The 26082-nt window shown below is 49.1% G+C and overlaps 5 protein-coding genes across 10 annotated transcripts; 3 read left to right on the top strand and 2 right to left on the bottom strand.

Annotated features, from left to right (window-relative positions):
• On the bottom strand, positions 1 to 2746 carry LOC144022735 (transmembrane protein 79-like). Of its 3 annotated transcripts, XM_077527788.1 has the most exons (6): positions 2729 to 2746; positions 1941 to 2037; positions 913 to 1024; positions 637 to 834; positions 338 to 560; positions 1 to 270 (listed from the first exon to the last, which is right to left on the bottom strand). In XM_077527788.1, the coding sequence occupies exons 2-6, from the start codon at positions 1986 to 1988 to the stop codon at positions 72 to 74; spliced, it is 780 nt and encodes a 259-aa protein (XP_077383914.1). In that variant the 5' UTR covers positions 1989 to 2037; positions 2729 to 2746; the 3' UTR covers positions 1 to 71. The 3 variants fall into 3 exon arrangements, with proteins under 3 accessions (XP_077383914.1, XP_077383915.1, XP_077383916.1); XM_077527789.1 differs by lacking the exons at positions 1941 to 2037; positions 2729 to 2746 and adding an exon at positions 1477 to 1643; XM_077527790.1 differs by lacking the exons at positions 1941 to 2037; positions 2729 to 2746 and adding an exon at positions 1270 to 1466.
• LOC144022733 (rho guanine nucleotide exchange factor 2-like) lies at positions 2169 to 15363 on the top strand. Of its 2 annotated transcripts, none has more exons than XM_077527784.1 (22): positions 2169 to 3325; positions 5348 to 5495; positions 5581 to 5648; positions 6945 to 7008; positions 7090 to 7222; positions 7296 to 7399; positions 7470 to 7613; positions 7679 to 7929; positions 8002 to 8127; positions 9117 to 9234; positions 9970 to 10218; positions 10308 to 10384; positions 10551 to 10624; positions 11474 to 11541; positions 11619 to 11819; positions 11896 to 11973; positions 12049 to 12098; positions 12986 to 13027; positions 13105 to 13155; positions 13239 to 13517; positions 13974 to 14133; positions 14370 to 15363. In XM_077527784.1, exons 1-22 carry the CDS (start codon positions 3269 to 3271, stop codon positions 14417 to 14419), a joined length of 2592 nt encoding a protein of 863 aa, XP_077383910.1. In that variant the 5' UTR covers positions 2169 to 3268; the 3' UTR covers positions 14420 to 15363. The 2 variants fall into 2 exon arrangements, with proteins under 2 accessions (XP_077383910.1, XP_077383909.1); XM_077527783.1 differs by having other exon boundaries at positions 2171 to 3325; positions 10452 to 10624.
• Positions 15132 to 18701, top strand: LOC144022736 (tropomyosin-like). 2 transcript variants are annotated; one of them, XM_077527792.1, is made up of 9 exons: positions 15132 to 15367; positions 15755 to 15898; positions 15966 to 16099; positions 16162 to 16279; positions 16587 to 16657; positions 16722 to 16797; positions 16890 to 16952; positions 18117 to 18186; positions 18282 to 18701. In XM_077527792.1, exons 2-9 carry the CDS (start codon positions 15767 to 15769, stop codon positions 18362 to 18364), a joined length of 747 nt encoding a protein of 248 aa, XP_077383918.1. In that variant the 5' UTR covers positions 15132 to 15367; positions 15755 to 15766; the 3' UTR covers positions 18365 to 18701. The 2 variants fall into 2 exon arrangements, with proteins under 2 accessions (XP_077383918.1, XP_077383917.1); XM_077527791.1 differs by having other exon boundaries at positions 15134 to 15362.
• On the bottom strand, positions 17892 to 22106 carry pmvk (phosphomevalonate kinase). The gene is made up of 5 exons (XM_077527793.1): positions 20907 to 22106; positions 20733 to 20796; positions 19917 to 20069; positions 19710 to 19839; positions 17892 to 19634 (listed from the first exon to the last, which is right to left on the bottom strand). Exons 1-5 carry the CDS (start codon positions 21125 to 21127, stop codon positions 19492 to 19494), a joined length of 711 nt encoding a protein of 236 aa, XP_077383919.1. The 5' UTR covers positions 21128 to 22106; the 3' UTR covers positions 17892 to 19491.
• decr1 (2,4-dienoyl CoA reductase 1, mitochondrial) lies at positions 21141 to 24822 on the top strand. Of its 2 annotated transcripts, XM_077527787.1 has the most exons (10): positions 21146 to 21400; positions 21596 to 21798; positions 21957 to 22014; positions 22089 to 22175; positions 23774 to 23921; positions 23992 to 24091; positions 24153 to 24225; positions 24305 to 24451; positions 24523 to 24585; positions 24682 to 24822. In XM_077527787.1, the coding sequence occupies exons 1-10, from the start codon at positions 21347 to 21349 to the stop codon at positions 24739 to 24741; spliced, it is 993 nt and encodes a 330-aa protein (XP_077383913.1). In that variant the 5' UTR covers positions 21146 to 21346; the 3' UTR covers positions 24742 to 24822. The 2 variants fall into 2 exon arrangements, with proteins under 2 accessions (XP_077383911.1, XP_077383913.1); XM_077527785.1 differs by lacking the exon at positions 24682 to 24822 and having other exon boundaries at positions 21141 to 21400; positions 24523 to 24654.
• The last annotated feature ends 1260 nt before the right edge of the window (positions 24823 to 26082 follow it).

Raw genomic sequence — 26082 nt, 5'->3', positions numbered from 1 at the left:
TTCAATGAGAATCATTTATTTTATTCAGATGAAACCATCAAGCAAATGTGTGAAAATGTAAAGTTGACTCTTCATCCCCAGAAGCGCTGTCGTCCGACGGGCGCCGTCGCGTCGGCGTGCCCAGGCGAGCTCCAGATGTCCGCCGCCGACTCGGCCGTGAAGATGAAGACGAAGTTGGCCATCATCATCACCACACTGGGCAGCAGCGACAGGCCCATCCCGAAAGCGCGCACGCTGCTACCCAATGCGGCCGCCAGCCAGTAGACCAACCTGCCGACACAAACTTGACGGTTTTCACGGCCCGAGAAAGACAAACGGACGGTTTTTGCACACGCACCGTCCCAAGGCGAAGACCATGGTGAGCAGCGGCACGAGCTTCAGCTGCTCCTGGCTGACGTAAATCGCCATGACAACCAGCTGCAGGAAGTACATCAGGAAGAGGCTGACCGACTCGCGCGTGTAGTTCCTGTGCACGCCCACGTCCGACACATCCGCCGCGTCGTCCAAAAGCGGGCCGACCACGCCGAACCTCAGGCGCGACACGCCCACCGCCAGCCAGCCTGACGAGCGCACACGAGGACAGGTGAGCCGGAGGACGGACGAACAGATGGACGGACTTTCATGTGTTGCGGTCACCCAAAACGACGGGCGTTGCGGCAAAGACGGAGCAGCGCAGCGCGTACAGCATCCTGAGGGGGGCGCCATCCAGCAGGGGGGCATCAAAGGGCAGGAAGACGAAGCCCCCCCACACCAGGAAGGGGAAGAAGATTGCCGAGGTCAGCAGAGACACGCCCACCTTCAGGATATCTCGATTGGGACAGCCACGTCCACCACCTGCGACAAAAACAACAAAATGGCGGCAAGTCATCAACCCGGCCAGTGTTGGACGACGTGAGCTTTGCTTCGATTTACCTGCCGAGGGCGACCTGTCCTCCCGGTGGTCGTGTAGTTTGACACCTCTGTAAAAGTCCCTCTCATCCCTTTCGGACCCCGCGTACTCCTCCATCAATGTCGGTCCTGACTCCTGACATGACGGATTGCCATTACAAGACAGATTTGGACTTTTCACTTCGAAGAAATCATTCTTCATTCATTCTCCTGAATAGGACAAATATCTCCATCGTACGTGAAACACATAATTTCATAAGATACTATCGAAGCCCTTTAGAAGTAAACAATTGCTGCATACAATGAATGAGTGCAGGTGAAACAAAAATGACGAATTACATGACGTCACTCAAACCAACATGGCGGCTATGACGTCCTCACCTGCAACCTAACAAAGTAAATCTTTCAAGCTGAAGTGGTACAATAAGGCAAACATCCACGCCAGGACGATTGTGAACCTTCTTTGCCACATTTCGCCTCAATTGTTAGCGATCATCACGGAATCAATGCTAACAAGCTAACTTGCTAACGGCTACAACAAGAAGTCAACGGAAATCCATGGAGAACATTTGGACCCCATAAACTGACCAGTGAGAGCTTCCGTTGTTTTTTCTTTTTCTTTTCTTCTTGTCGTGTTGACTGGCCGCCCTTAAGCCCTTAAGAAACCAAAACGACAAGCAACAGGTGTGCGTATTTGTGCTCCAGGTGAGCGAACTAGCAAACTCCTCCTTCGGTGAAGTTTGAAAGCGGAAGTGCTTGCATTTGCCAACGATGACAATCTTCTTGCATGTGTGTTTTGATTTTGATTTTTGGTTGTTTTATTTTATTTTATTTTGTTTTGTTTTGCATTGTTTTGCATTGTTTTGTTTTGTTTTGTTTTGTTCGACCAATTAAGCCACCTACTACATGCATACAGTTTGAATCAGGCGCGTACAGAAAGTTGTTTTGCTTGCCTTCGATCAATCGATCGATCTATCTTAAGCGCGTGTTCTACGTTTGCGTTGAGGAGCTTGAAGATAGTTTGAGGTTGAAACATGAACAAGACGGCTCACCTGGATGAGATGTACAGGCGGGCGCCCGCGGGAGCGGAGTTGGCTCATATCGATCGGTCACCGGTGATGTTGGTGATTTTTCTCGCAATGATGTAGCCTACAAATATGCGAATGCAGACACTGACAGTCGGAGCATAAAAAACAAAAAAAGCAAAACAAAAGCAGTGTTGCTGTTTCCTCACATGCATGAATATTATTATCAGGTGCACAACCAAACCTTAAGTCATTTGAGCTTATTTTACAAGTATGGCTCTCAATTTCAAAAAGGTTGCTTGATTGGTGATCAATCGAGTGCACCAGCTGGGTCGTGGAGCGCCGAGTCCTGCGGGCTTTCCATGTCTCCTTCCTCCGACACAGGTGATTGAAATGATCAGTTCATCTGCAAACACAGGAGGAGCCTCACCTGTGTTGGGGCAGGGAGACATAGAAAAGACGCATTTTCTGCGCCGCGGTCGGATCGGGGTTGCCTAATCCTCAATTCGGACGAAACCACATTTTTGTTGTACTTTTTAGCTAAACAAACGTATGATACAAAGCAATCCAAATGATATAACTTTACAAACACAATGAAATAATATGGATAATTCAAAATAAAGGGAAGACAAAAAATAACATTAAGAAATTAACAAATTACATTCCAAATAAGTTTTTTTTTTTAAACACTTATGTGATGTGATTTAAAACGTTTATTCTACGGATCTCCACCAGGAGGTGCTAGCGGTCTTGGAAATGAGTATCACTCCTTGTTTACGGCAGTAGCCACACTTTGCCACATTTTGTGTAATTACTTCAACGCTTTGCACTTGCGCGTATAGGCTCTCCGCTATCCAGTCACATATGCAGGTTAGTGCCTTTCCTCCATGCGACCGGCGTAGCCCGATCAGGCGGAGTTAGCGGCTGCTTCCACGTCATCAAAAGAATGTGGAACCAGTCACATGACCACCGGCCGGATTCCGAATGGCTGTTGAGCGTCACGTGACCATTGGACACGTTGTCATAGTGATGGGCTCCGCCCATACGAGCCCGCCCCGCCTTCCGTCACGTCCCGGCGTAGAACGCGAACGCCTCCGGAGCCCAGTGGGCGGGCCTTCGCAAAGGGAGCGCCTCAGGGATTGGTCGAAGGCTCCATCAGCGGCCTGTGTTCCGATTGGACGGTATCGCGGATGCCGTCTGTCACTCCCGGTCAAGCACCGCCCCTGCGCCCAAACTGCACACGGCTTGTGGAGCGGGACCCGAACCTGCGCCGGAACCGCCAGACATCGATCGAGTGATCGATCGATCGAGTAATTGATTGATTGGCTGACTGACTGACTGGACCCTTTGGCGGGATGTCCCGGCTGTTGGATGGAAGGAACAAGGACAAGATGAAAGAAATGAACGCAAAGGTGAGCCCGCTTGAAAGCAAAAAGAACCCAAGCCATCGTTGATCATTGATTATCGATTAGTAGCCGTCCACAGCTTTCATTTACAAGCATCTTGTCACTTTGGGCATCTTTTCTTCAGTTCCGTTTTTTTTTTTTTTAAATATCCTCCTCCACACACACACACACACACACACACAGACATACAATTCTTTATTGTCTTCTTTTTTTTCTCTTCCTTTTTTCCCCCCATAAGTTTGAAAGGCCGATATCGATCCGTGATCGATCCGTGGCTAATTGCTCTTCATCACTTTTGCGTTTGCCACAGTGGGAAGAGTTTGCGTGCGTGTGCGCGTGTGACGAGAAGCAACTTGGCGGAAATGGAAGCGTTTAAAACAAAACAAAAAACCTTGACCGACCCTTTTTCTCCCCGGGACGAACGCGCGCGCAGGATGTTTACGTGTGTCGTGTATTTTGGGTTTGTACTGTTTGCGCGGCTTTGCGCTTCTTTTTGAGCTTGTCGTGCGTGTGCGTGTACGTGTGTCCGTTACTCGCAGCGTGGCCGCTTTGTCCTGCAGAGGAAACGGGTGGGGGGAGGGGAGGGCCGGTGTGCGCGTGCGCGTCTCCAAACAGGAAGTGAAAATGTACAAGGCCAAATTGTTTAACATCACGTTCATATTATTCATTACGATATCTTTGTCAATAGTCCTTGCTCTTTTTTTCCCCCTTAGACGACGGTTCAAAGACTGTTTGAATGATTAGGATGGATGAAAAATGTTCAAGTTGGTGAAAGACGACCTCGTACTCGTGTGCTACATGGAAAGATGAAAGAAGACATTTTTTTTATTGTGTGCCCATCTTTCGTGTTATTCTTGACATGAGCTACGTCAGCTATTTTTTTTTTGGAGGGGGGGGGGGGGGGGGGTGGCAGTGGTCACAGTCACAGCATTATTTCCCAAGCAAGCCGTGCGAGTGCGCGTGCGCTTATTTAAAGGCAGCGCAGCACGATGGCGGTCACTCATTGAACCGGCTTTTTTTCTTTTCTTTTTTTCTTTTTTATGACATTGACACGAGTTTAATGTTTAACCCGTATGCTCATTACATTTTACGTGCGTGCGTTCTCCCTGGCTTCCTCCCGCATCCAGATAAGATCCATCAGTCTCTTGACAACAACAACATGTTCATTAAGTTGATGGGAGAAACAAAATTGTCCAAAGGTTGGAAATGTTTTTTTGTTTTTGCCTACAAGGCAAATATCAGGTCAAAAGCAACTGAATCCAAAGTTTTTCAGTGGTTTTCACATGATGTCATGGACGGGTCGGATGTGAACTTCCTGCAGCTCAAGCAGGACAAAGTCGAGCTTCAACTTGATCGCCCTCAAGGCAAGAGAGGGAATTCATGTTTTTTTGTTCCAAAATTCATGTTTTTTCTTCCATAACGACGACATTTGCAAGAACAACAAGATGTTAAAATTGTCTTCATTTATTTAACACATTCACTGCCATAGACGGCTTTAGACGTCAAAGATTCTTTTTTTTTCCTGAACTGGCAGTGAATGAGTTAACGATGCCTCACAGTCACATTGTCTTTCATGAGCAACTTCAGCGCCATCACGTCATATATGTGCGTGCGTGCGTGCATGTTGGGGCACGAGGGGAGGCTGCGCTTTTACGTGCCATGTGATTGGCTGGCAACCAGTCGTGGCTGAAAGTCGTGCGATTGGCTGGCGACCAGTCCAGGGCGCCTGCGCCGTCCATCGCTCGTGCCTCTTGCCTTGTGGGCGTGTCTCGCGCTGATGCTCAGCCAGTGTGACTGCAGTCTCATGACACACGCACACACAGCCAGAGTTTTGTCAGCTGATTTGTGAAGTGTTTAATCATTTGAAAAACTTAGTTTAATTTGTTGTCATTTGAGTTGTGAGCAAAAGTGACAAATCAGCTTGTTGACGTTTCTTCTTGTGTGTCAAGGCATGTACGCACACTCGTGACGCATTGTCGTCTTTGCATGTGAACGTTTTCATTTGTTGATGTGCGTGCGTGTTGTCAGAACAAGGAGAAGGAGCGCGTGAAGGAGCGCGAGAAGGAGGCGCGCTCCAACAAAGGTCACCTGTTCACCTCGCTGACGGTGTCGTCCACCACCTTGTGCTCGGCGTGCAACCGAAGCATCACCGCCAAGGAGGCCCTCAGTTGCCCAGGTGACGTGCACACACGCAATTGATGATAACGATGGGGCTACATGTCGTCTCTAATTATCCGTCTGTCCGTCCGTCTGTGTGTCAGGCTGCAACGTGACCATTCACAACCGTTGCCGAGACAGTTTGGCAAACTGCGCCAAGATGAAGCAGAAGGTAAGCCACTGATGACGGCACAACCAAACAAACAATCGTTGGTGAAATGAAACATTTGCCGTGTGTCGTTTGGCTTGAGAGTGACGAGACGAGACGAATGCGAGTGGCGGTCAAAACAAAAGACGACCTTGTCGTATCGGTGGCTGGACAACAACGTGCTCTTTGTAGACATCACTTCCGTACACTTTTCATACCTGTTTTTGCTTTTCTTCTTATTTTGCTGGCCAGCAAAAAACTGCTCAAACGTGAATCAATTGTCGCTCGGTGCTGCAGCTAACTGCATTGCGACGAAACGATATTAGCAACGGCGCCCCAAACGTTCCATCGCGAATCGTCAAGCGCTCAAAAAGCTCCAAGAAGCGCCAGAAGAGCGCAACTTGCTCTTCAAGATAGACAAACATGACAAAAGCAAAAAAAAAAAAAAAACATTGAGGTTGGTGTTAGTGTTGTTCCGATACCGTTTTTTTTGCCCCCGATACCGATGCCGATACCCAGCTTTGCAGTATCGGCCGATACCGATACCATAGCGATACCTAAGATTTTTTTTTTCGGCATGCAGTGAACACGTCACATATCAGTGAATGTCGTGCACGAGCAAGACACAAACAAGATGCTGCATCCAAAATCATATATTAGCGTTGGAATTAATGGTATTGGCATGTTACTTGTGAGTACTCACCGATACCGATACCACTGTTTTAATGCAGTATCGGCGCCTCTGCCGATACCAGTATCGGTATCGGAACAACACTAGTTGGTGTGGTCACGCTCGTCGGCAACAAGCCCACATGGCGGCCATTTTGGTGGGAGCAAGCACAATCCCATGGACTGATGTTCCTTTTGTTGCAATTGCGCGTCATGCCGCATCCATTTACTGTGGAAAAAAAAGTTGGCGGCCAGCTTAATTCGAATGTTGACGCTCCTATTTGAACCTCGAACAAGCTAACCAAGCTCATACGAGAGCTGCTACTCGCTACTGCCACAAGCTGCAATTGACACGAACGATTAGTCGACCCGGTTTGGGAATCCACCAGGTCCACAAAATCCAAACCCCTGAAACAGGTGCTTGCAGTCGGCAGGTGGAGACATGCTGGTTGAGTAGAAGCACCAAACGTGGAAAACGGGCAAAAGTTGACATTCTTTGTCATGACGGTGAAACAAGAAATTGAAAAAGGAGGTTTCCCCTCCAGAATGCTCAATTGGTGGACGCCGAAGTCGTCTGGCAGTCCTGAAAAAAACGCAACGTAGCTGTCTGTCCGTCCGTGCGTCTGACATGTGTTCCTGTGCGCTTGACAGCAACAGAAGCTGGCGATGGCGAGGAACAGTTCGGCCCTCCAGAACGTGGCCCTGCGTGCAAAAAGTGAGTTGACTCGATTGTGCGCCGCTCGTTCACGCGGTCGCGCGTGACGTGACGACTTTGTGTGCCGCTTTGGCCGCGCAGCCCCGAGCGCCAAGGAGCGTCCCGCTTCGGCCATCTACCCGTCCGACAGCCTCCGCCAGTCCCTGCTGGGTTCCCGACGGGTCCGCTCGGGTCTCTCGCTCGCCAAGAGCGTCTCCACCAACAACATCGCCGGGTGAGTCTCCGGTGCCGGACCGACGGCCGAGCGTGTCGCATGCCAGATTCCATCTATCCGTCTGTCCGTCCAGCATGGGCGAGGACCCGGTCGGCCTCAGGAGGATTCTGTCGCAGTCCACCGAGTCTCTCAACTTCCGGAGCAGGACTCTGTCCATGGAGTCGCTCACGGACGACGGTGCGTATATTTTGCGTCGCTACCTTTTTTCTTATTTTTGGAGAGATGAAGAAAGGTGTGACTTTGTTAGGCGACTGCTGGTGGCGCCCCCTGCTGGAGGAGTTGCAGCTGGAGGGCCGCAGCGTCCAAGCCGACAGCTGGAGTCTGGTGGTGGAGCCCAAATTCCTGCAGACGCTCCATAAAGACCTGATCAAGCAACAAGACGTCATCTACGGTACGCCGGCCTTGCGGGCGTCCCGGTTGCCGTGACGACGGCCTCCCTTTTGCTTGCCTGCGCAGAGCTGATCCAGACGGAATTCCACCACGTGCGCACGCTGCGCGTGATGGAGGGCGTGTATCGGCGCGGCATGCTGGAGGAGGTGATGCTGGAGGCGGGCGTGGTCCACACCATCTTCCCGTGTCTGGACCAGCTGCTGGAGATCCACACCGCCTTCCTGGGACAGCTGGTGGCCCGCAGGGAGCGCGGCGCCGCTCAGGGCGGCGGCCCAAACTTCATCGTCCCCGACATCGGAGAGCTGCTGGTCGCGCAGGTGAGCACGTCGCGCTCACGTTTGGGACGAGAGACGAGCAAACGTGTCAACCGCCCGCGTGCGCGTGTCCAGTTTTCAGGTCAGTGCGCAGACGACATGAAGAAAGTTTACTCTGAGTTTTGCAGTCGTCACCCGAAAGCTGTGAAGCTCTACAAAGATGTTGTAACTCGTGACCGAAGACTGCAGCACTTCATCCGGGTAAGTGGACCTCAACCGCAACCTTGGGCAAAAGCTAAAAACTGGGCCAAGATCGACCGCACGCTTGGACTCCAATCGAGTCGAGTCTTTAGGCCAGACGTAGACCGGGAGGGACCTCAGGCTGGATTCAAACTAGACCCAGTCATTGAGATTAGACGATGGTTGATCCACACACGCAGGTCTGGTCCGTGTTGTGGATCGGCACTGGTCCAGATTTTGGCTCAGGTTGGAATCGAGGCTCGGTTTGTTTTGCTTCATCTTCGGTTTTCTGTTTTGAAGCTTGTCGTCCCCCTTGTGGGAAAAGTTTGTGTCATGCCACATGACAAGCTGTTTTGTCATCGGGCAGGTGAAGGTCCGCCCCCAAGGTGGGTGACACGCCCACCAGAGCTATAAATAGGGAGAAATTTCACAACTGAAGAAACCGTTCGAACTTTGCGTGAAATGTGAGTAGGGATGGGCGAGTACCGATACCAGCCTTTTTTCAAGTACTCGAGTACTCGTGACGCAGACGAGTACAAGCGACCGACGGCAGAGGGGGAAGACGTTAAGTGAGTCCTCCTTGCCTGTAACTGGTGCTAGCTTGCAGCAGTCTTTCACCAAAACTTCACCGGTTTGGAAATACTTCAAAATTGTGAATCATAAACTAAAAGAGCATTTTTGTGTTTCATTTTGAGTGTTAAGACTATTGAAGAGTGACTGTGCTGTTTTTTTTTTGTCAAAATTAAAGGAAATATATTTGTTTAAAAATATCTTTTAGTGATTTTTTTTATTTGTCAAAATGTACTACTGGTATCGGCAGTTGGTATCGGTGAGTACTGAGGGTCTGAAAAAAAAGTGGTATCGAACATCCCTCGTCGTGAGCAAATGCCGATGGACACGCCTTGACTTGACTAGTTAGCGTTAGCCGTTAGCATGAGTTTGATGATTTGAGGTTGAATGAAGGAAGAAGGCTGACCTGCGCTTGCATCTCTCCCCACCCCCCCGCTCAGCGCGCCTGCCGCGGTCCTCTTCTGCGGCGTCTGGGCGTCCAGGAGTGCATCCTGCTGGTCACGCAGAGGATCACCAAATATCCCGTTCTCATTCAGAGGATCCTCGACAACACCAAAGGTACGTCACCGCCGGCGTCGCCTCGCTCAAACGACGCTCGAGCCGACGTCGCCCTCGAGAGAGATCGCCGAAGACGAGAAAGGGGGCAAAATTTTCGTAGAATTTTGATTAATCATGATTAATCCCTGACATAAAAAAAACTTTTTTTTTCTCAACATGTTTTGCCCGCTAAATTGGAAGCGCACCTATTATGTGTTAATTTTTTCGACATTTGTCGTCAAAAATTTATATCCACTGCACACCCTCATCCTGTTTTTTGTAATCAATTAATTATTTGCCTAATTTAAAATGGGAAAAAATGACCTACGTCATATGTAAACATTTCTTAAATGCTTTACTTTAATGCATGTAGTTATGTTTATTGCTCAAACTCCAACAGCTACCTTTAATGTAACCATCCACTGTTGGCTAAAAAGGATCAGATGCGGTCGAAATTAATAGTGTGATTAATCTGTGGTAATACAATGATTAATGCGATAATTCTTTGTGATTAATTAATTAGTTAACGCTTTAACTTTGACAGCACTACTTATAAGCTAGCTCATAAACAAGCAGCTGCTGCGTTCGGGATGGGCACCGTACACGCAAAAGAATGGTCCAATTTTCCAGTCCCATCCAAACTGCCACTTCTGCAAGCCCCGAACCTCCATCTTGTGCCGGGGTCGGGAACGCTGGTCCAGGAGAGGTCGCGTCTCAATTAAGTCGAGCGCTCACGACCCCGTGACCTCCCGCCAGGCAACGAGGAGGAGGCGCGAGCGCTCGGCCGAGCCTTGCAACTCCTCAAGGAGCTGATCGGCTCGGTGGATAAGGAGGTCCAGGAGCTGGACCGGACCCGGAGGCTGCAGGAAGTCCAAGCCCGGCTGGACCCCCGGGCTCAGGCGGAGGTGCGCGGCGGCGGCGTGTTCCGAGGAGGCGAGCTCCTGCGAAGGAAGCTCCTCCACGAAGGGATGCTCCTTTGGAAGGTGCAAGGCTCCAGGATGAAAGGTACCAACCAACCAACCAGAGCGCCAAGCGCGGGGGCGGAGCTAACACAATCACATCAGCCGCCCTCTTTCTTTTTGTTCTGCGTCCAGATGTGCACGTCCTGCTGATGTCGGACATCTTGGTCTTCCTGCAGGAGAAGGACCAGAAGTTCACCTTCGCCTCCTTTGTAAGTTGTCGGCGACCGCTCGAAGCGACCGGTCGCCCGCTGCAGCTGCAATGTGTGTGCGTGACAGGACAAGTCTCCGGTGGTCTCGCTGACCAAGCTGATCGTCCGAGATATAGCCAATCAGGAGCGAGGGATGTACCTGATCAGTGACTCCGCCCCCCCGCAGATGTACGAGCTGCACGCCTCTTCCAAAGACGAGCGGCGCACGTGGATGAACGTCATCCAGCAGGCCTCGCTCAGGTACCCTCCTTTGGCTCCGCCCACTGTCGTATCTGACGCGCCGAGTGACGTGGCCATGGCATGTGTTGATTTCGGCACCGCTTGGTCGTACGTTTTCACTTTCAGTTCACATTTGAATCAACATCCACCATTTTGATTTCCAAAATGAAAGCAGCAAGTTGAAGGCAGCTACTTCCTGTTACTACTCTTATTTTGAAATGTCTTCTCACCACTTTTGGTGCACACGACTGAGCTCATTCACACTAACTTGGAGAGAGCAACGGTAATGGTAGGACGCTTTCCCAGCATGCTTTGTTGCGGTTACTAGTAGTAACACTTGTGATTCTGTTTTGCCTCTTTGATGTGTTACTTTTCTACACACAAGGTTGATATTGTTTATTGTTTTTGGATTCAAGTTTTGCTTCTTTTGATCTTCAATTATTGTAACTCGGTGACACCTTTAGTAAACAAATGTGCTCTATGGAATGAATGGCCTGTAAGTGTGATTGGATTTGCAGTTGATTGCCAACATAAAAAATGAAAAGGAATGTGAACGATTTGAAAACGAATGTGACTGATTTGTTGTGGCCTGCGCCATTTTCAAACAAATGTGAATGTGCGGGCTCGTGCCTGCTGACTCGTGGCCCACCGGGAATTGTCCCGCCTCTCCAGATGGCCCAGTCCGGGCTCGGTCGTGCACCTGCGTCTGTGTCGACCTTTGACCCCTTGTGAAAGGATTACAATTGGGTCCAACTCGCGGTGGAAAATGCTGCGGCGAACGCACACCCGTGTATATTACGTCCTCCTTCAAAAAAGTCCCCCCCCCCATGCATGTTGTACTACTCGGCTGATGTGTGTGCGTGTGTGCAGTTGTCCGTCCAGAGAAGACTTCCCTTTAATCGAAACGGAAGACAAAGCGTTGCTGCGGCGACTGAAAGGTAAGCGTCGTCGGCGACCTTGCTGCGTATTTTGTCGAGCGCCGCGGCGCTGACGTGTTTGCGGTCGGGCCGCTCAGCGGACATCTTGCAGAAGGACCGCGAGCTTGTGGAGCTCCTGCAGGAGCGCTTGACTCTCTTCGGCGAGCTGGCGGAGGCCACGGCGAGGGGCGGAGCCGGCCAAGGAGCGCCGCGAGCGTCAGACAACAGGAAGCTGTTCCGAGCGGACGCCGCTCACGCTCCGCCCGCCGAGCCGCTGCTCGCCGGCGCCATCTGTGAAGGTGAAGGCGCAAGTTGAGCCAAGGCGGAAGTGGCGAAGGACTTGAACGTGTGCGTCTTGTCATTGTTGGCGTGCAGTGGAGAAGGTGAGCCTCCTGCTGGCAGGATGCAGCATCGGCAAAGGCACCGTCGCCAACTGCAAGCCGGAGCTGAGCAGTAAGGAGTCGCCGTCAATCACGCGCCGTCTTCATCATCCTCATCTTCATCCTCCTGTTGTTGTGTTTGCGGCAGACGGCGAGGCCGCCACACTCGACGCGTCTGTGGAGATCAACGTGTCAAAGGTCAGTTGTTGCTGCTGCGTGACGTTTTGCATGCTCGCACTGCAAAAACACGTCTGCTTAATGAGATAAAATACACTTGTTCTTCGTGTAAATTTACTATAAACAAGTGAAATTATCTGCCAGTGCAATAAGATAATTTTACTAACTTAGATTTCTTGAAATAAGAAAAATGTGTAGCTCTATATTAATCTTAAAATGAGCTTAAAACACTTATTCTAAGCAACAAATCAAGGAAATTAAATCTTAAAATAAACTGTATGCACTTATTCCAAGTAACAAAACAAGCAATTAAAGCTTAAAATAAGCCATAAACTGGTCTGCTGGTGTCCTAGGGCAAGGCACTTGACACCGATTTGGACTGGTGCGAATGTTTGGTGGTGATGAGAGGGCTCGCGGATGCCCGTATGGAGTTTAGCGCCACCAGCGTGTGAGTGCATGAATAACGATGACTGTATGATTTTCAAGTGCCACACAAACAAGATGTCTGATTTTTTTGGAAAGTGTGTTAGTCAGCCAGGGGGGCGCTTTTCAGCTCACAAGTCATACAGTATTTTGCTATGATGTTATTTTTGGGGCCAGTAAGGTGATCGTCCCCCAACCCAAAGGTTGCGGGTCCCATCCTCCCCCCGGTGGCCCTTGAGCAAGACACTGAACCCCAATTTGCTCCCAGTGGGCCGTCAGCAGTCGACAGTTCATGTGTAAATGGGAGGCTTTGTTTAAAAAAAATTGTTTTTTTAATCTTTGGGCACCATCTGGTGTCGTTTAATGAAAATGCGACATGAAAGGTTGTCTGTTTACCATTTAGCCGTTAAATGTTTGCCAAAAATGGTTTTGCGTCCTGGTATGGATAAGAAGAAGTGAGACTGTCCACTTGGTTCTTCCTGCAGGACCCGAACGGAAACCAGCTACAGGAGGTCACGTTGAAGGAGGTGAGCCTTCCTTCCGTCACGCTCACGCCGCAAGCGAGCGATTGTCGGCGTCCGTGCTAACCGTACGCTTTCCACAGGAAGTGTGCCAGCGTCTGGTCAGCGTGAGTGCGCAGCTTCACGCTCTACAGGTCAGAGGTCATCGTCGTGGCTGTCGTCGTCATTCTTCGGTCGGGCTTCCTTTTCGCTGACGCGTCGGCTCCGCCCCCCGCAGGCCGCCGTCATTCGTCAGGACTCGCTGGTGGAGCTGTTTGTGAGGAGCGGCCCCGCCCCTGGCCCCGCCTCCGGAGGACCGCGCCTCAGCCGCTCGGTGTCGCGGGACACGGGTTTGGACGATGGTGAGGCGGCGCTGCTTCGCCGCCAAGTGGAGCTTCTGCAGGAGGAAGTGAAGCGGCTGCGGGCTGGAGAGGAGGAGCCTGGAAAACAGGAGGCGCAGCCGGCAGGCAGGAGGAGGAGCAACGGCGACCTGAGCGACGTCATCAAGGGAGACGCGGTAGGGAACTGCTGCGGGCCTTCGAGTGCGCTGCGGGATGCTTTTGCAATTTGCATGGGAAGGTATCAGATGCGACGGCCAATCAAACGGCAGCTTGCGCAACACACAAAAGACGTTTCCAGGTACCGAGCGGCATCCAGTACGGCTAAAAAGCAAAGTGTACGGATTATCAGTCACGGAATTGCACAAGTGCACACAAACTCTCGACTTGGGCTTGTCGCCTGTTTGGGTTTTTCTTTAGCACGATGACGTGGCTGAAGTGGGCGGAGCAATCCGGTTCTCGCCTGACAACGTCCGTTTCTCAGTACAAATCCTTTTTTTTTTTTTTTTTTGTCCTCGAGAAAAACCCAAAATTGTCCACTTAGCAACAAGCGTACGCACTCGTGGCCTTTGGATGGTCACATGAACATTCCCTCACACAACACGACTTGTGCTATCTGTTTGCACTTTGACCAGGCGAGGAGGAGGCGGGGCAGTAGAGAGCTGGAACTCCACCCCCTGGCTCCACTGGCCACTCACGACCCCCTCGACCAATTGGACGGCGTTCAGGAAGCCAACGAGGAGGAAGAAGACCAACAAGTGGTGAAGATTTCTCCACGCGCTGACAGCCCCAGAGGTCAGTCGACGCCACATAGTGCAAAGGGCATGAACAGGATACTGGAAACATACACAGTAGCTTTGCACGCTGCACTAGTGCTTACACTGTATGCTGTTATACTGTATTCACTAAAGGAGCTCAGCTGAGAATATCATGTACAGTCCTCTGATAGTTTGCTGTTGGCGTCACGTTGCAAGCAATTCCATTTAAAAGCATGATGCGGTTTATGGCTAACATGAGCTCTGTCCTTTCAGACCTGCAGGACATCCCAGAGGAGAGCGAGTGCGGAGGTGAACCCAGTTAATGTCTCTCCAAGATGTCACTGGCAAAAAGAGAAGAATCAGCGCATAAAAGACGTCATTTCCTGCTCCAGAAAGACTTCTCCACATAATGCTGTGTAACTTGAAACAGGAAGCACATAGGAGTGGGAGTTGCCATTCGTGACATGAGTCATGGTCACTATGAAGCGACTTGACTACACTACCCACAATGCCTTTAGCCAACATCCTCATGACTATTTATTTGTCTTAATGTTTGTAGAACAGACTGAAACTTTAAACTCAGCTTTCAGTGGCTGATGAAAACAAAGAGGGAAGATGTTAGCATGCTAGCTTGTAGGTGACCTTTTCAAAAATGGAGGGCAGACCGTCTGGTTGACACTTCCTATGTGTCAAGTGACCCGGATGCTCTCTTTCGTTCATGTCAAACGTTTTTTGTTGTTCTCAGGAGAACTTTTTGCTGTTTTTGTTTTGTTTTTTATACACGTTTAAAAAAAAATACATGTACAGTATGTAAGTTGTTTTTAAATCAACTAAGCTGGTCATTACTGCTGCATGCTCCTTTATTCATGTATATATTATGCAGTGTTTACGAAATACAAACTAGGACAATAAAAGGACTACACGAGGCCATGAAAAGATTTTAAAAAGTGTTTTATTGACCAAAAAGTCGGCGAGGGTCATTTTGCAGCGTCACTTCCTGTTAGCAAGAACGCGGAAAAAGGCGGAGTCCAATTTGGGAGTTGGTTGAATACGGAAGTCGAACCGAACTGAGCGGGACCAAAGGCAAGAGGTCGACCCGAATCAATCCACGCCTAAACCGGCACACGAGCGATTTGCACACGTTCTCGCTGGAGTCTGAGAGAAAGGGCCGACAAGTTGTTGGCGTTCTTCGGCAGTCACATTCCGCCTGCTAGCTGCCGTCGACTAGTTAGCCCGCTAGCTGCTAACGTTTGAGGACTCGGCCAGGTAAGGTAACAAGTGGCGTGTCATGCACACACATTGTTGAATGCTAGCTTGCTAACAGGCTAATTTGGCCGCGGTTAAGTTTCAACGAGGAGCTAACATAACATGCCGCCGCCAATTTGCCTCTTTCTACTGCAAATGAGGGAATATCGAGCACGTTGACGTGAACGCGCCATGACACGCTCGTGCGGTGACGTCACTAAGACTGCGCTACACGCCCGGACCCGCCCGAACCTGCTCTGCTGCACCTTGGCTTCACTGGGAATGTTCTCGATTGTCTTTTTCGCCTTTTTCATTTCCGTCGTCTTCGTTTGTCACTGTCATCCGCCAACACGTTCCACCTGCTCACACACCTGTTTGGCTCTAAAGCTAACTTCCTGCTACTTCCTTGCTAGGACAAAAACAAAATGAGCGCTGTGAGCAGCATTGAGGCGGTGAAGAAGAAGATCAAAGTTCTTCAAGGACAAGCGGAAGAAGCTGAAGAACGAGCAGAGGTGCTGCAAAGGCAGCTGGAGGAGGAGAAGAGGGCTCGCGATGAGGTGCGCGTATGCAACCGTGTGACCTTGACCTGTGACCTGTGCTGATTGGCTGTCATGTGACGTGCAGGCAGAGGCGGAAGTGGCGTCACTCAGTCGCCGTCTTCAGATGACGGAAGACAACCTGGACCAGACGCACGAGCAGCTCTCTTCCGCCATCGGGAAGCTGGACAAGCTGGAGAAGGTGGCCGACGAGAGCGAGAGGTCAGCGCCGATGATGATGACGATATTGTTGACGTCATTGTTGACGATGATGATGTGTGCAGGGGGATTCGCGTGATTGAGAATCGAGCCATGAAGGATGAGGAGAAGATGGAACTTCTGACAAACGAGCTCAAACAAGCGCAAACCATTGCTGAGGAGGCAGACCGCAAATATGAGGAAGTATGTACGCACATTAGGGCTTCGCGATTATGGTCAAAATTATTTTTTTTGGAGAAAAACATGGGGGGGGGGGGGGTTGATCGATTAAATCGCCCAGCCTTAGGTTCAATGTTGGAGTGACTTGCCACTTGTGAAATGTTATGACATTTTATTAAGTACCTTTATTATGCTACTGTTGCCATGACATCACCAAATAAAAATCAATCAATCAATTAATCATCCTGTCCAGCTTGAAGCAGCTTTGTGTTTGTTTGTGGCGGGATGTTGCGTTGCCCGGCTGTCAGCTGATCCGATGTTTGATTGACAGGTGGCTCGCAAGCTGGTGATGGGGGAGCAGGAACTGGAGCGTGCCGAAGCCCGAGCCGAGCTCGCTGAGAGGTTTGACGCACGCACACATGGCTAACGGTAATGCTAGCAGCCGTATGACCTTTTGACCCTGCAGCAAAGGTCGCACCTTGGACGAGGAGCTGAAGAGTCTGTTGGCCAGTTCCAAAAGTTTTGAGTCTCAAGCGGAGAAGGTGAGGGGAGGGGGGGGGGGGGCAGGGGGCTTTGGTCCGCGTGCCATCTGGGCGTATCCCATCTTCTCGTCTGGTCTGTTTTCATCTTATAGTTCTCGGTGCACGAGGAGCGTTGTGAGCTGGAGATGAGCAGCCTCAGGAGCAAACTGATGGAGGTGAGACGCGCGCCAACGTGCCAAACGGCCACAAACGCACCCGACAAGTTTTTCTTTTATTCTCCTCCGACAAATCATGCAGTACCTGGATTTGATCTGCAGGTGGCGTTGAAATTTGAGTAGCTTGTAATGAAAGTGTAAATGAAAAACCTTTGACACGCTTGATTGACAAATACTTTGTACTCAATACTTAGTTTGATGATGACTAGGGATGTAATGATATCTAAACATCACAATATGATAATCACGATATGAAGGTCATGATACGATAATTATCACGATATTGTGGTGGGGGGTGGGGGTGGGGGGTGGTGATATTTAAAAAAGATCACAATATTGTAAAAAAAAGAAAAAAGAAAAAAAAAGGGTCACACTAAAAAAAGCACAATATTATGCTTATATGCTTTTGTACATAACAGCAATGCATATAAACCACCTACAATCTCTAATAACAATATTGAGGCACTTACTTGCTAATGCAAGCACACATTGATCCCCTTCATCTGACAATTAGCATAGATTTTGAACATAAAAGGCCAAAACATCCCAAATAAAAATTAAATTGCACTAATAAACTAGACACTAGAGGGTGCTAGAATTGCACAAATAGAAATCAACCTGACTTTTTTTTTTTTTTTTTTTTTTTTTTGAACAGATGTGTTCCTTTTAAATATTGTGAACATGACAATAACAATATTGTGGCAGTTAATATCACGATATTGCCCTTATCGTTATATCCCTAATGATGGCTTGTTGAAATGGCACACAAGACTTTTTTTTTTTTTCAAACAAACGCTACAAGTGCCAAACTAAATTAAAATGAAGCATTTTACATCAAAACATAAACTAATGCAAATTAACTCACTCGCTCCAACAAACGAACTTCATGTGGAAAAAACCGACAGAAATGGCAACTGTCATAAAACTAAATGTGCAAACTATGACATTGTGATGGTCGGTTCAAGACTGTGCCACGTTAGACGCCGGCAAACCTGCGCACACCATTCATGAATGGATTGCCAGAAGATGGCACCAAAGCACTACTTGAGTCAAACGTCAGTTTGTGAGGAGCGGCACTTTAGCCTGGAAATGTGAACAAAAAAAAAAAAGAGCGCAACTCCACTTCCTGTTTGTCACATGACCTCCGCTTTGCATCCCATCCAGGCGGAGAACCGCGCGGATAGTGCCGAGCGCACGGTGGCCAAGTTGGAGAGAACCGTGGATGAACTGGAAGGTGCGGCGCGCCCCCGTCGGCATGTCATGTCATGTCATGTCATGTCATGTCATGTGACGTGACGCCACCCCACACTGACCCGTGTTTGTTTGCAGAATCGCTGGCGACGGCCAAGGCGGCCAACGTGGAGCTCCACGCGACGCTCAACCAGACCATGGAGGAGCTCAACGCCTGCTGAACATTCCTCAACCTTTTGCCTTCTTTCGTGGGATCAATAATCAAACGCGCGCTTGATTTGTTTGCGGCTCACTTTGTGGGCACGTGCTGGGAAGGGAACAGCCAATTGCATTTTTCTGCCAAACCTGTGGGGCCAATCAGAGGCCAGCCGCGCCTCCCCGTCGCTCGTTTTATGCCGTGATGATGTCGTTGCGTGACATCATCACCGCATAAAGTCAAGGGGCCAATCGGAGGTCAGAGACGTGCCTGCCTGATCAATTAAGTGTCACATGGTCTTATGCTGCGATGATGTCATCATCATCACAGCTTTGTTTTCTAAAATAAATGCACCAAGTTGATTTGTTTCATGTCTTGTTTGAAAGGCTTGACAAAGAATCACCGCCGAGTTGCAGTTTGTTGACAACTTCCATGTCAGGGCAGCGAGAGTTGTCCAAAATGCAAATATTTACCATGTCAACACAAGCGGGCTCGCACCCGTGTCCGGTCTTAATGGCAAGCGGAACGCGCAGTCATGGATTTTGACTTTTGGCTCACCATGTTGAGCCAAAAGTTTTTCCCAAACCTGCCAATCGTCCAAATGAAGGCACACGCCACTGCTTACGTCTATCAGGCATGGTTGAAGGAGTCGGTGCTGTTTGATGGCAAACCGGATGGATTCCTGTCGTGTGGTGTGAATCCTTCCACAATCTTCAAACAACACGAGTTGAAAAACAAGCACTTCAAAATATCTTTTCTTCTATTTGAATTGAATGCATCGCAATTGCTTTTTACTATGATAATGAATTGTCGCTCCAATTTTTTTGTAAGTACACCCGGATAGAGGAGCAAATCCAACTCCTGCCCCCCAATTGGAGTAGGACATTTTTGATGACGTGAAGACAGTTTGATTTCAAAGATGGCCTTTTTTTTTTTTTTTTTTTTTTTTAAATACGCTGACTCAAGCACTTGTAGGCTGAGGCCAATCTTGGATGAGCAAAGTGCAAACACTGGAATGGTTGTTTGGAGGAAAATTTAAAAAAAAAAAAGAAATCCCTTCTGGAATTTGGAAACGTTCAACAGCCAGGTAACAATGTGGCCGCACATCGCCGTCCAGGTTTCCTTGAATGCGGCTTGGTTGTCCTCGGCCAATCAGCGACGGGCAGCTTCCTTCGCCAGCGCTATGATTGGCCGCAACTGCTCATCGAGTGAGGGGGCGTCGTCCTCGTTCATGATGGTCCAATGGAAGTCCACCCCGGTGTCCAACCCGCACTCGGATTCGGCGTCGTCCACGCCTGACGCGCATACACAAAAAAAGGAGGTCAAGAGGTCAGCGGGCAGCCACCAAACGGGTAAGTGGCCGTTCATACCCGAGGTGAAGAGCCACCCCCTCCGCCTGCGCGTGTCTTCGCGACTTTCCACGCGGATGCAGCGAGTCTGGTGAGGAAACCGGGCCCAAAACCAGTCGAGGTCTGACATCCGCCGCGCGTCGCTCACCACCTGAGCCGTCACAGAACACAGCGGCCGGCGTTACAGCCCGTCGCTACGGCAACCCTGAAGCGGCGCGACGTACGTACCCAAACGGGTTGGCGCGTCCCCCCGGTCGCCAGGCGGCAGAAGAATCCCGGATCTTGCCGTCTCTGAGCTTCGCCCCAGCTGATCATGTCGGCCCGGTATATCTCCTTGTAAGCGCCGGAACCCGCCAGCTGCTCCGCGTCCAGCCCGTGTTCCTGCACGACACAAAACCAACGCATGCGTGATGCTCAGAGAGGCCGAGCCATCCGTCCGGCCGACCGTGCTGGAGGGCAACCCTGAAGCGCATCTTCTGAATTGCATCCTGCCGCATTTTTTATTCTTTGCATTGGTTGAATGTTTTAATGTACTTTCTGTCTTTATGTGGGTCATTTATTGTTATAACTTCATATATGTCCAGTGTTGACTTTATATCCAACATTTGATGCAGCTATTTGAGTAAACATTACTAACCCAAATATTTACATCCAAATCCAACTGTATGCATAATGGGGGTCTGGATGGATATTTTTCCAATAGGGATAAATACAAATAAAAATGGGTGTAATTTTATATTTATGAGGGTTAAATTCATCCCAGCATTCTTTTTTAATCAAAATGAAATTGGCAATTTTGGTGATGTTTTGTCACGCTTGCTAGAATCATTGTTTGATCTTAAAGTTTTGCTTTAAAAAAAAAAAAATAATCATTTCTTATTAGGGCGGCACGGTAGTCGAGTACTGCCCAGAGCCAGCTGAGATAGGCGCCAGCAGCCCCCGCGACCCTTGTGAGGAATAAGCGGTCAAGAAAATGGATGGATGGCATTTCTTATTATTCACTTCAAGTCCATGACTGAGCTGAGCACGAGTGACGTCACTGACCTGAGCGTAGGCTTGTTTGAGGGGCGCAGAAAGACGCACGACGCCGCAGACGTCTTCTCCTAAACTGCAGCACATCACATGAACATTGTTTATTCAATAATAATAATATAGTAAAACACATGATCGATGAGCGTCCCGATACGTAATCGACAGCGGGCGTGCGGTGAACTTTACCGATCGAGGATGACATCGGTGATGTAATCTTTACCCGACTTCCGTTTGCCGCTGAAAATCAAAATGAGTTTTGGTTCCGAATGTGAACTTTCCATCGCAGCACATGAACGTGGAGTTCGATGGCCGAGCAGATTTTGCTTGACGTCCGACTTTCGGTAAGGTGACGGAACCGACCGGAAGCACTTCAAAATAAGAGCACGTGCCGTGGCTGGCGGCCACATCGCGTTTGAGTGGCTCAAGCAACGAAGTGGAGAAAAACGCAGGCCTGGAAGCTTTATTCGTCAACTTGACTTTCTTTCCTCTTCTACTCCATGATTTGCTCATTATGGCTTTCAGCTTTCTTTTCTTCTTCTTTCGCGTATATTTTATTTTGAAAACGTGCGTTATGTAGCGTCCTTTCTTTGTCCGGGTCAAAGTTGAGCAGCTGAGTTTTCGTCAACATGGCGTCCCTGGTTCTTCGTCTTCGGCGCAAAACTTTTCAAACTTTTGTGGCGGTGAGTCAATTTGCATGGAACACGATTTGATATTTTCTATCGTTTGTAATGCATGACAAACTTGGCGACTTTTGCTTGGTTGGAATGCAAAAGCAGCAGCAACTCCATTTTTTGTTTTGTTTTGTTTTGTTTTTTAACCTCGCCCAAACGTTTCCTGGTGCTTGACGAGCCGCACGCGCGGCGCCTTGTTGCCAGTCGTCTTTCCACAGCTCGCCGGCCGCCGCTCAGCAGCCGCCCCTTGCCCAATCGCGCTTCTTCCCGCCGCTGGAGGCGGCCATGTTGCCGGCCGGAGCCTTTCGGGGCCGCGTGGCCTTCATCACGGGAGGCGGCACCGGACTGGGACGCGCCATGACCGCCACCCTCTCCCAGCTGGGGGCACAGTGCGTCATCGCTAGCAGGTCAGACGCTCGCCGCGATTGGCCTTAGCCGGTTCGGGGCCGCTACGACTCGAGGCGGACCAGGTTCGCCGAGGAGTTCGCATCCAGATTGCAATTTGGGCTCTGGCTCCGCACGTGCGCTGTGAGCGCCAGACTGACGCTGAGTGTTTGCGCTACAGGAAGTTGGAGGTCCTGCAGCAGACGGCGGACGAGATCAGCGCTCAGACTGGAAACAAGGTGAAAGGTCACAGAAGAGGCCATACACTTTTGTTGTTGTTCTCAGCCTGCCTGCCTGACTGTTGATGTGTCAGGTCCATGCGCTCCAGCTGGATGTCAGAGATCCTCAGGCCGTCACGAGCTGTGTGGAACGTATGGAAAGTCTGACCGGCTTGCCTGATGTAAGATACGCACACCACATCACACCACTCACTTATATATATGACTGGTTAGCCCATACACGCCAGTGCAAGCCACTGAAGTCACAGGGGCGACCATCTTGCTCCTCCCACTTCACGAACAGACTACTACATAAACTATACGCTAGACGTACAGATGAGACATGTACAGCTAGCTCGTATGCAGTTGGAGTGTGTGTGTGTGTGTGTGTGTGTGTGGGGGGGGGGGGTGCCTTGGTGGTCACTATTTTTTAACAAGTTAAAAAATAACAAGTGGACGGTATGTGCTGCTTTCAAGACCCCCTTTTTCTTTTATTGCTCAGTTCCTTAGACCCCAATATTAGATTTGGCAGAGGCATCTTTTCTTGAAAAAAAAAAAAATCCTCATTAATCATTAAAAATCATCATTAATGAAGCATATAATTCATACATGTATTTAAGGCAAGTTGTAAAATGTCTGAAGTCGTCTAGTTTGACAAATGTAAATGGTGCCGTCTCCAATTAGGATCGTGTAAATGTATGGGATGGTATGGCGACAAACGTTTCTTGGGAGGAGCAATATGGCGGCCTATTGGCTCTCCAGTCATGTATTTATGCTGCATTTGAGGCTAGTCGGACTTTTCCGAGTTCAAACCAGGAAGTGTGTAAGGGAACGCCCCCTTGAACTCGGAAATTCCACTTGCGAAGTCGGAAGGGAAAAAAGAAAAGAAAAAAAAAGACGACTTCACCGGCGGACTTCAATGTGACGTCACTCTGAATGGCAAAACACAATTTACTCGAATGTAAAACTAGATAGCTTTCTTCATTCATAAATATTTGACATAATGCCACTTAACGCAACGTACGTGACAGTATTGCTGCTATCTCCCGACATGAAATTATACGATCAACTACTTAACTGTATGGAATGCTAATGAAATAAGATTAAAACTATAAATGAAGCAAAATTGCAAAAAATTAAGTTTTCTAGAGGTCAAAATGAGTTTTGAGGACCAAAATAAAAAACAATTTATCACTATCCACTAGGGGTGTGAATTGCCTAGTACCTGACGATTCGATTCGTATCACGATTCACAGGTCACGATTCGATTCGATACCGATTAATCCCGATACGAATTTAAAGGCGATTGTTGCGATTTTTTTCATTCAAATTTAGAAAATACTAATCAGTAAGCTTGTAGAGTGTAAGATTTATATGAAAATGTATTATTTATTTATCTGAAATTTCAGTCTTATAGAGGTTGTAATCTGTTTCATGTTTGAACAGCATTAAAATAAAATATTAAGGCTTAATGTTCCGTTCATATAACATTCTTCCATGCTCAAGGTGTGAATCCTAAAAAAAAAATAAAAAAAAAATAAAAAATCGATTCTGCCGATTATTGAATCGATTCGAGAATCGCGCAATGTAGTATCGCGATATATCGCCGAATCGATTTTTTTTAACACCCCTACTATCCACCATTTTGGTTGTTTACGTTGGCCAAAAACAACTCGGATATATCCGTCTTCCAACCATCCTCAAATGAAGCAATAGATCAGTGACCCGCACACTGGCGAACGCTGACTTGCGGGATGACCTCACCGGTGCGTGTGCGCAGGTGGTCATCAACAACGCGGCGGGAAACTTTGTGTGTCCGTCGGAAAATCTGTCGTCCAACGCCTGGAAGAGCATTTGCGACATCGTCCTGAACGGCACCGCCTTCGTCACGCTGGAGCTCGGCAAAAGACTCATCTGCAGCCAGAAAGGTCAGAGGGCGCCGGGGGGGGGGGTCGGGGAAGGTCACCGCTCGCTCACTAGCCGTCTGGCGTCCGTCAGGTGCCGCCTTCCTGGCCGTCACCACCATCTACGCGCAGTCGGGCTCCGGCTTCGTCGTCCCCAGCGCCGCCGCCAAGGCCGGCGTCGAGGCGCTCTACAAGTGAGTCGCGCGCGCACCGGCAACAACAATGTGGTCACCATGGTGACGGGTGCCTCATCAGGTCTTTGGCAGGAGAGTGGGGCCGCTACGGTCTGCGCTTCAACATCATCCAGCCCGGACCCATCCGAACCAAGGTAGCGTACGTCCGCCGGCCGCCGCCGCGCGCGTCCTTTGGCCAATAACGTGAGCGAACGAGCGCCGACCCCCGCGAAGGGGGCCTTCAGCCGCTTGGACCCGACGGGCCAGTTTGAAGCGGGCATGCTGAGTCGCATCCCGACGGGTCGCCTGGGCCGCGCGTCGGAGATGGCCAACTTGGCGTCGTACGTGTGCAGCGACTACGCCAGCTGGATGTCAGGAGCCGTGAGTGCGCGCCGGCCCGGCCCGGGTTACCGTTTGGGGCCGCTTGAACACGTTTGTTTGCTTGCGTGCAGGTGATTCGCTTGGACGGCGGCGAGTACGTGATGATGGCGGGAGAATTCAACGAGCTGCGCAAGGTTGGAGTTGTTTTTTATTTTTTATTTTTTTTGTCCCTTTTTCTCTGGCCTGGGCCTTTTTTTGCGTGAGCTTTGCTCGGTCTTGTGCTCGCTCAGGTGACGGCCGATCAGTGGAAGCTGATGGAAAAGATGATCAGGAGCACCAAAGGATCCTAAAGCCCCGCCCACTCTGTCAGGATGTCATCAAATTGGAGCCGTTCCAACTCACTCAACATAATAAACAAACGTGTGCAAATACTTCTCGTTTTGTGTCTGCTGGTATCCTTCGCTCCAAAACTTTCTTGTCAACAGGCACAGGAATAATATGAAAAAAAATCAGTTCACAATTTGCAGCGTTGAATTCTGAAGCGCACTTTTGTTTTGAGTTCTTTTCCATTTGGGACTTGGACGAGACCGTCTTGCACGCGTCCTCGTCTGTTTCATAACAAGTTGATGTTGCGCCTTTCCAGAATCTCACAACACTTGCACCAAACCAGGCCGCTGTCCCAACTGGGTCCTGCAGGTTTTGCATGGTTCCCTCCTCCAACGCACCTGATTCCAATCAGCAGGATCGTTAGCAGGCTTATGCAGAGATTCCAAACTAGGATGGCTGTAGCAAGTCAGCAATTTAAGTTGCATTTTTTTACTCCTTAAAAACGTTATTCTGCACATTCAGCATGTGTCCACCGCAGACAGAATTCACATTGCACCTTAAAATAAGAATAAGGAAAAAAAACATACATTAGTGAAGCCCCAAAATTGTTTTTGAATAAGTGTAGTACAAGTATAACTGTCACTGTGCCATAATAATAACGCACAGTGATCCACAACGCTAACTGCAGACCAACACTTACTCTCTGAATAAAATACTTTCAATATATAAAATAATTACAAAACGAAGTAAAATGCAGTTCTAAATAATCAGTAATTGCATACTTCTACTTACTTGTCACTTGTCAGCCGAGGTATGCTCAGCTCCGACGAGTTCGACGGCGTGATGATGTAATTGCCTTCTGCGCATGCGCCACGTACGAGGTAAGCTACTTCGACCGGTATGCTGTTTTGTCGGCGCACCGGGTGTACCCCGCCTACTGCCCGAAGCCAGCTGGGGTAGGCTCCAGCAACCCAAGCGACCCTTGTGAGGAGTAAGCGGTCAAGAAAATGGATGGATGGATGGACATAATGAAAGGCAGAATTCAATGCTCTTCCACTAGATGGCAGCAGGTTCAAGTTGGACTTGCGTTTCAAAGGCTTACGGAAGGTTCACCTTTCAAGGTTATGGTGCATTTTAAGTTCATCCTGATATTTCACTTGAGAAACCAAAAATGCCTAACTTGAAGTGAGTACTGTATATCATCGGTAACTTTAAATACAAATGTGCATGTGCAATAGTTCATAACTCTATTGCAATGCTGGTTAAAATCAAAATAATACAACAAATTATATACTTACAAATAAGTGTTTGCTGGAAACCTTCAGTCAGATTTGATCCTCCTGTCACAACCCATAATCCGAACG

The sequence above is a fragment of the Festucalex cinctus genome, chromosome 7 (genome assembly GCF_051991245.1).
Source record: "Festucalex cinctus isolate MCC-2025b chromosome 7, RoL_Fcin_1.0, whole genome shotgun sequence".
NCBI lineage: Eukaryota > Metazoa > Chordata > Actinopteri > Syngnathiformes > Syngnathidae > Festucalex > Festucalex cinctus.
The sequence above is the reverse complement of the archived record's forward strand: the minus strand, read 5'-3'. Positions and strand labels throughout refer to the sequence as shown.

Excerpts from the sequence above, each read along its gene's own strand:
- LOC144022735 (XM_077527788.1), bottom strand. The coding sequence starts at position 1,988 with ATGAGCCAACTCCGCTCCCGCGGGCGCCCGCCTGTACATCTCATCCAG. Across the intron at positions 1,025-1,940 it reads CGCCTGTACATCTCATCCAG|GAGTCAGGACCGACATTGAT; the intron begins GTGAGCCGTCTT and ends CCGTCATGTCAG. Across the intron at positions 835-912 it reads GGACAGGTCGCCCTCGGCAG|GTGGTGGACGTGGCTGTCCC; the intron begins GTAAATCGAAGC and ends TTTTTGTCGCAG.
- LOC144022733 (XM_077527783.1), top strand. The coding sequence starts at position 3,269 with ATGTCCCGGCTGTTGGATGGAAGGAACAAGGACAAGATGAAAGAAATG. Across the intron at positions 3,326-5,347 it reads TGAAAGAAATGAACGCAAAG|AACAAGGAGAAGGAGCGCGT; the intron begins GTGAGCCCGCTT and ends GCGTGTTGTCAG. Across the intron at positions 9,235-9,969 it reads GATCCTCGACAACACCAAAG|GCAACGAGGAGGAGGCGCGA; the intron begins GTACGTCACCGC and ends ACCTCCCGCCAG.
- LOC144022736 (XM_077527792.1), top strand. The coding sequence starts at position 15,767 with ATGAGCGCTGTGAGCAGCATTGAGGCGGTGAAGAAGAAGATCAAAGTT. Across the intron at positions 15,899-15,965 it reads AGAAGAGGGCTCGCGATGAG|GCAGAGGCGGAAGTGGCGTC; the intron begins GTGCGCGTATGC and ends TGTGACGTGCAG. Across the intron at positions 18,187-18,281 it reads AACCGTGGATGAACTGGAAG|AATCGCTGGCGACGGCCAAG; the intron begins GTGCGGCGCGCC and ends GTTTGTTTGCAG.
- pmvk (XM_077527793.1), bottom strand. The coding sequence starts at position 21,127 with ATGTGGCCGCCAGCCACGGCACGTGCTCTTATTTTGAAGTGCTTCCGG. Across the intron at positions 20,797-20,906 it reads ACCGATGTCATCCTCGATCG|TTTAGGAGAAGACGTCTGCG; the intron begins GTAAAGTTCACC and ends GATGTGCTGCAG. Across the intron at positions 20,070-20,732 it reads TCAAACAAGCCTACGCTCAG|GAACACGGGCTGGACGCGGA; the intron begins GTCAGTGACGTC and ends TGTGTCGTGCAG.
- decr1 (XM_077527785.1), top strand. The coding sequence starts at position 21,347 with ATGGCGTCCCTGGTTCTTCGTCTTCGGCGCAAAACTTTTCAAACTTTT. Across the intron at positions 24,092-24,152 it reads GGCGTCGAGGCGCTCTACAA|GTCTTTGGCAGGAGAGTGGG; the intron begins GTGAGTCGCGCG and ends GTGCCTCATCAG. Across the intron at positions 24,452-24,522 it reads CCAGCTGGATGTCAGGAGCC|GTGATTCGCTTGGACGGCGG; the intron begins GTGAGTGCGCGC and ends GCTTGCGTGCAG.